A 6,258-nucleotide genomic window follows, 5' to 3' on the forward strand; every position below is an offset into this window, starting at 1 on the left:
AGCAGCTAAGTGCACATGCTGCCCTTACAGAGGACCCACATTCAGCTCCTAACACCCGTGTCAGACAGGGACAGCTGTCCCCTCTAATCTTGACAGGAGAAAGACAGACAGAGAAAGAGAGAATCAGTAGTGAACTAAAGGTGAGGATCTTCAGATGGATTAGGCCTGAGACGTTGGGGTTTTCCACTTAGTGAACTGCTTCAGACATCTNGCATAAGACACAGTGGGTCTTCCTGGAGGGTTATACAACTTGAACCAGAGCCTCGTGAGATGTAATGGAGCGAGCAGCCAGTTGGACATGCAAGTGTCTTCCTCTCAGGGAGGGTATGAGACCTGAGGGTTTTACTAGAAACCAACACAAATCGGTGTGGAGATCCAGAAACCAAGTGAATGTGGCCTGTGGCTTTCAGAGCAGTTAGCAGCGGTGCCTGAGTTCCAGGGACTAGGGCCTCTCTTCAAGTCCTCTCCTGAGCCAGTGGCCCTCACCGAGTCCGAGACCGAGTATGTCATCCGTTGCACCAAACACACCTTCTCTGATCACTTGGTGTTCCAGGTAAGCAGGGCAGCCTGAAACCCAACTGGCACCTGTGCCCAGGGGCAATCCCAGGTCTGATGAGTCCTGTAGGGCTTGGGGGGTGGGGCTGGGGGGCNGATAACTTGATTGCTGTGTATCATCCCTCCTTGTCCAGGACTTCTTTAGCCTGTGACTGTTAAACCAGGCAGAGGGCTGGGGCATGGTGTATGTGTGTGGGCGGGGTCCCATATAGCAACATCTGAACCCCACTCCACCTTATCCAGTTTGACTGCACAAACACCCTCAACGACCAGACTCTGGAGAATGTCACAGTGCAGATGGAGCCCACTGAGGCATACGAAGTGCTCTCGTATGTGCCTGCGCGGAGCTTGCCCTACAACCAGCCTGGGACCTGCTACACACTAGTGGCTCTGCCCACTGAAGACCCCACAGCTGGTGAGTTCTCTGTAGATACCATTCACACTTCATGGGAGTCCGTGCATCAAGGATAACACAGAAACTCTGATTTAGGTATAAGAATTCCATAGGCCCAAGTTCTTTTCATATATTATCTTATTTCTTTCTCACGGCAACTATATGAGACTAAGTACTNCCTATTCTTGTTCATAGTTGAGGAAGCTGAGCCTGTTAGGTGGGTTGTAACTNTAGAATCAAGGCCTGTTTGGTCTTCAGACAAGTACTCTTACGGTAGGCAGCACAGGGTTCCTCAAAGACTGGCACAAACGACCAGACATCTCAGATTCACTTCTCCAGTGGTATCGCCAGCTTTCTTTTTCCACAGCTGTGGCATGGTCTCAGCCACACTGCATTGTCTCTGTTTCCTTGGTCTTTTCTTTGGATCTGTGACTTGATATTCCTATTTTATAAGGTGGTGCCTTCTTTGCCCAGCANGCTGGGGTTGATAGCATGTTAGCCGTTATTAATGCTGCCTGAAGGGCAGGTCATGGCCACCTGATCTTCATCCAACCCTTCTTCCCCACAGTGGCATGCACGTTCAGCTGTGTGATGAAGTTCACTGTTAAGGACTGTGATCCCAACACAGGAGAAATCGATGAAGAAGGCTATGAGGATGAGTATGTGGTAAGAGGATCCTGTCTGGGACTGAAGAGATGCATCAGCAGTTAAGAGGACCAAGTTCAATTCCTAGCACCTTCATAGTAATGAACTGTCTNTAACTTCAGTTCTAGTGGATCTGATGCCAATTTTGGGCCTCTACAAGTGCTGCATGATTGTGGTTCACAGACGTGTACAGATTTTTACAAATACATTTCTGATTTTTTTTTTTTTTTTTTTTTTGGGTGGGGCGATTCGAGACAGGGTTTTTCTGTATAACAGAACCCTGGCTGTCCTGGACTCACTTTGAAGATCTGCCTGCCTTTGCCTCCTGAGTTCTGGTATTAAAGGCATGCACCTCCATGCCCAGCACATTTCTGATTATTTTCTTAGGATAATTCTTTAATTGGCTCAAAAGGAAAGCAAGATTTTTAAGACGTGAATTGCTCTTGTAATGTTGCTTTCTAGATAGCTGGGTCCCTTTGCTCTGCTGGGCCACAGTTCCTTAGTCACTTAGCATGCATCTGACATTCACACTTGTGTAGAATAAGGACCAAAGTAGAGATGGCCATTCCTGAGCCAAAATGACTGAGGCNGGAACTGCCTTAAGACCTCTCCTCCCAGGAGCTATAGCTAGGGCGCGCCTTTCACTGGTTGCTGTACGCCCTGTAAACACCTGCAAAAACAGGTTTCTGTGAAGATCTGTTGGAAGAATGAACAAAGGACTCGTTGCATGGACGCTGCTAGTGCAGGCTGGCTGAATGGGAGAGTTATGTCACACTCACAGCTGAGATGACAATAGGGTTCCGTCTATTTTGGGCCCAGAGGACACAGTTGAAGTACAAAATCTGCTGGAGAAATGACTTGTCGGTTGAAGCAGTGCCACTTACATTGGGTACCTCGGGCTTGCTCTGTGTCCTGAAGCCCACCATGTCCCCACAGTGGCAGGTATCTGCTGAGTGAGCTGCAGGAAGGAAGTGGGAAGGAGAGGAGTTCAGAGCAGAGGTCTAGAAATGTGGAACAGGAAGTCTCTCCCAAAGTCTAACTGTGTCTCCATTTCTCTAGCTGGAGGATCTGGAAGTTACTGTGGCCGATCACATCCAAAAAGTCATGAAAGTAAACTTTGAGGCAGCCTGGGATGAGGTTGGGGATGAATTTGAGAAGGAGGAAACATTCACCCTGTCTACTATTAAGACACTTGAAGGTAAAATGCTGCTGACATCATCTCTGACTATACTATGGCTGGCCAGTGTGCCTTCCAGTTTCCCACCAAGAGTCCAGAGCCTTAAGGGATACCTAGCTTGGGACTGACTGGGGGGAGGTGGGGTGGGGGGTGGGAAGTGCATACTTAATGTGTTAGGCCCAGGATTTGACTAGCACCCAACAAAACCACANAAATACTCATACACCTGTGGCTTAAAGTTGCTGGGATTTTTTCCCTGCAGAGGCTGTGGGCAATATTGTGAAGTTCTTGGGAATGCATCCTTGTGAGAGGTCAGACAAAGTGCCAGACAACAAGAACACCCACACGCTGCTGCTAGCTGGTAAGAAACGTCTGTGGCCTGAGTAGCTTCACGGTGGGAGTGCCACTGGGTTTTGTCTGCCGCCATCCAACTTCCCCCACAGCAACACCTGTGTCTCTCATAATCCTGGCTAGGCCTTGTCCTTTATCCTATGGGCTTGGCTGCAAAGGGTGTGGCATGGTGGCTCTGGTCATCTGAAAGCAATAGGTCTGTGGTCTAAGGCTGGGGATCCAAATGCCATCTCCCCAGCTCCCCATGCAGTTTTAAGGTAGTTTTTGCATTTTTGAATGAAGTGTCTTCTATTCATATTTCTTTTTCAGTGCCTTGTCTGATGTTCCTTTAACTAAGTATCAACTTTATTGGGGTTATTTTGTTGTTGTTGTTTTTTTGTTTACTTTATTAGCAGAGTGGGTGTGGGGCCTGGCCTGGTAACTCACTCCATAATTTCAGCATTTGAGAGACCGAGACAGGAACTTTTGTGTAAGTTAAAGCCAAGGGCTACATATTGAGACCGTTTCCAGAAAAACCTAAGCAAAGCAAAACAAAATTCCCAGTACCCATAGTTGACAACTGTCTGTAATTCCAATTCCCCTGGATACAACACCTTCACACAGACGTGTTGCAGTAAATTTCCAACCCTAATAAGCCCAGGTAATGAAAACACAACTGAGTTAATTTGAATACATGCTGTGCGCCTACTTTGGGCAGAAGCATCTTCCCCGTAGAAGGAACCCCTTTTAACTTGCAGTTTCTCAAGGCCAGGTGCTTCCGCTCTTTACTTCTCCATCCTCCTCCGTCATCCTCTCCCTCTCCCCTTCCCCTCTTCCTCTCTTTTCCACCAAAACCTTCAGCCCCACCTGCCCTCTTTCTCTGCCCAATCACCTGCTCTAGCCTTTATTTATAAATTAAGGTGGGAAGCAGGTTTACAGGAAATCACCTGAGTGCTGACTCATTCCTTGTTCACAGCCACTCACAGGAGAACAGAATTAACATTAAATACAATTAGCCCCATTGCCATCCACAACACAGACATACATGCATGCAAAACACCAACATACATAAACGTTTTTAAAAAATAAGTTTAAAAAAAAAAGAATGGCTGTTTACATTTCATCTTGGAAATTTCCCAACACATACAACATTAAATGGTGCATATAATGAACACTACTGCTTAATTCTTGAAGCACCTGCGCCCAATCTTCCCTAGAGTATTTTCATGCAATTTATTTTGTAATTTATATATAAATACTTGCTATCCTATGTTTAGCTCAAAAATGGCCAAAGCTTGTATTGCCCTAGACATTTGTGGAAATGGAGCTGAGAATGAAACTCAGTGATTAAGGCTAGGCAGATTTCTGCAGCACAATCTCCATGTATAACTGTGATTCCTTGAACTTGTAATTCTCTTGCCTCGGCCTTCAGTAAGCCACCACACCTGACTTTTATCCCTCTGCAGGGCTGGTGGTCAGGCAAGGCAAGCGGTCCGTTGTTGAGACACACCGAGCCTTGGATAGGTTTTGTGTGTGTGGGTGGGGGTAGTTATTTTGGGAGGTGGGNGCTGGGTGTGTTTACAAACATGGTTGGGAAGGCGTTCTGCTTCAGTGAGTGCTCAGCAGAGCACTCTGGCCTTGATGAAGCAACTCAGTCCCCTGGGTCTGTCAGACANCTGCTTTGTGGTTTTTTTCTTATAGGGCCNGCCCCTCATCCACACGCTCAGATTCAGCCACTGTCTGTGAGCCTCTAACGTGAGGTATAAGCCTTACATACCCGAGCGTTCACTTGAGCCTGGCAGGAGGCTCAGGTGATTGATGTATGCAGTGATTGATCGTTACTGCAGCTCTATGTCCTTAAGGTTCCAGAGCTCAGGGAAGCAGTGAGAGTTGTCCAGGCCTCCGAGTTGTGCCTCAGTGTGGGGGCTGGGTTGGGGGGGGGTGTTGATCATGTGTCACTCTCAGCACAGCCTCCTTCAGCCTCACAAAACTCTGCTTCCTCTCACTTCCAGGAGTGTTCCGGGGTGGTCATGACATCCTTGTGCGTTCTCGGCTTCTGCTTTTGGACACAGTGACGATGCAGGTGACAGCCAGAAGCTCAGAGGAGCTGCCAGTAGATATCATCTTGGCATCCGTGGGCTAAAGGTGGCCTAAGCCACCTATCTTGTCCAACACTANGTCGAAGCCACTTCTTCCCNGTGAAGCCGGTGGAAACCCTTCCCCAGACCACTGTGTTAAGANACAATCAAGAGTCAATACAGATTTTTTTTAATTCCATCCTATCATTCAGGAATGCTAGGGTAGATTTTGTCACCATGCCTGCAAGGAGAGACAAATAAATAAAATGTTCAGACTTTCTCTGATATTTATACCCAAAGAAACCGTCTCATCCCCATAATAAGTCAGCATGTATTTCTTGAATAACTGCTGCTTCTGCAGGCTCGTGCTCAGGGCCTCCACTTCTCCTTGAGGCCTCCCTTCACCAAATGGAGCGTGTGCATAGCCCCTCGGGACTGTGTCAGTACCAAGCTTAGGGTGGGGTTAAAGGCTAGCCGAATGACAACAGCTAGCAGGTCTGGTAAGCCACTCATCTACAGGCATTTGTAGATGGATGGGTCTTCAAAGGTCCTTAGAGGGTGTCATGATCTGCTCTGGGTCTGAGTGGGAAAAACAGTATCTGCGTTCCTTTTGGGCTGGAGTAAGAAATCCTTGNGGGAAATGCTTCAGGGCTTTCGCTTTAAACTCAAATCAGGTGGTTTAAACTGTTGGAAACACTTGAAGAACTGGACCTCCTGTGAGGCTACTCAGATGGCTCAGCAGGTAAAGGTATCTGTCAGGACAGACTACCCACTTGGTAGAAGGAGAGGACCATTTTGCAATAGTTGCCTCCTAACCTCATGCACACCTGTATACTGTATGCACATACACATGTACACATTAGAACAGAGGCCTGCACCTTTAGGACCGAATCCCATAACATGAAGACATCAGGCTACACTTGAGCATCATTAAGCTGTTTTTGCTATGGCCTATTTCATGACTGGTCCTGGCTCCACCATGTACTTGGTCACGCATGCAGTGGTGAACTAAGTCACGTGGTGTGAAACTTCCTAACAGGTTATAAAGAGATTTCTCATTTGGGGGGTTTTCTCAGGTA

The 6,258-nt window shown here is 47.4% G+C and overlaps 1 protein-coding gene across 1 annotated transcript in view; it reads left to right on the forward strand.

The window, feature by feature from the left end:
• Copg1 (coatomer protein complex subunit gamma 1) overlaps positions 1 to 5,473 on the forward strand; it is a 26,153-nt gene extending 20,680 nt beyond the window's left edge. Inside the window, exons 19-24 of the mRNA XM_021164245.2 lie at positions 411 to 553; positions 799 to 970; positions 1,518 to 1,615; positions 2,654 to 2,792; positions 3,034 to 3,132; positions 5,114 to 5,473. Coding sequence (XP_021019904.1) covers positions 411 to 553; positions 799 to 970; positions 1,518 to 1,615; positions 2,654 to 2,792; positions 3,034 to 3,132; positions 5,114 to 5,244 — 782 coding nt within the window. The 3' untranslated portion in view covers positions 5,245 to 5,473. The remainder of the gene's footprint in view (positions 1 to 410; positions 554 to 798; positions 971 to 1,517; positions 1,616 to 2,653; positions 2,793 to 3,033; positions 3,133 to 5,113) is intronic.
• The last annotated feature ends 785 nt before the right edge of the window (positions 5,474 to 6,258 follow it).

The sequence above is a fragment of the Mus caroli genome, chromosome 6 (genome assembly GCF_900094665.2).
Source record: "Mus caroli chromosome 6, CAROLI_EIJ_v1.1, whole genome shotgun sequence".
In the NCBI taxonomy this organism is placed as follows: Eukaryota; Metazoa; Chordata; class Mammalia; order Rodentia; family Muridae; genus Mus; species Mus caroli.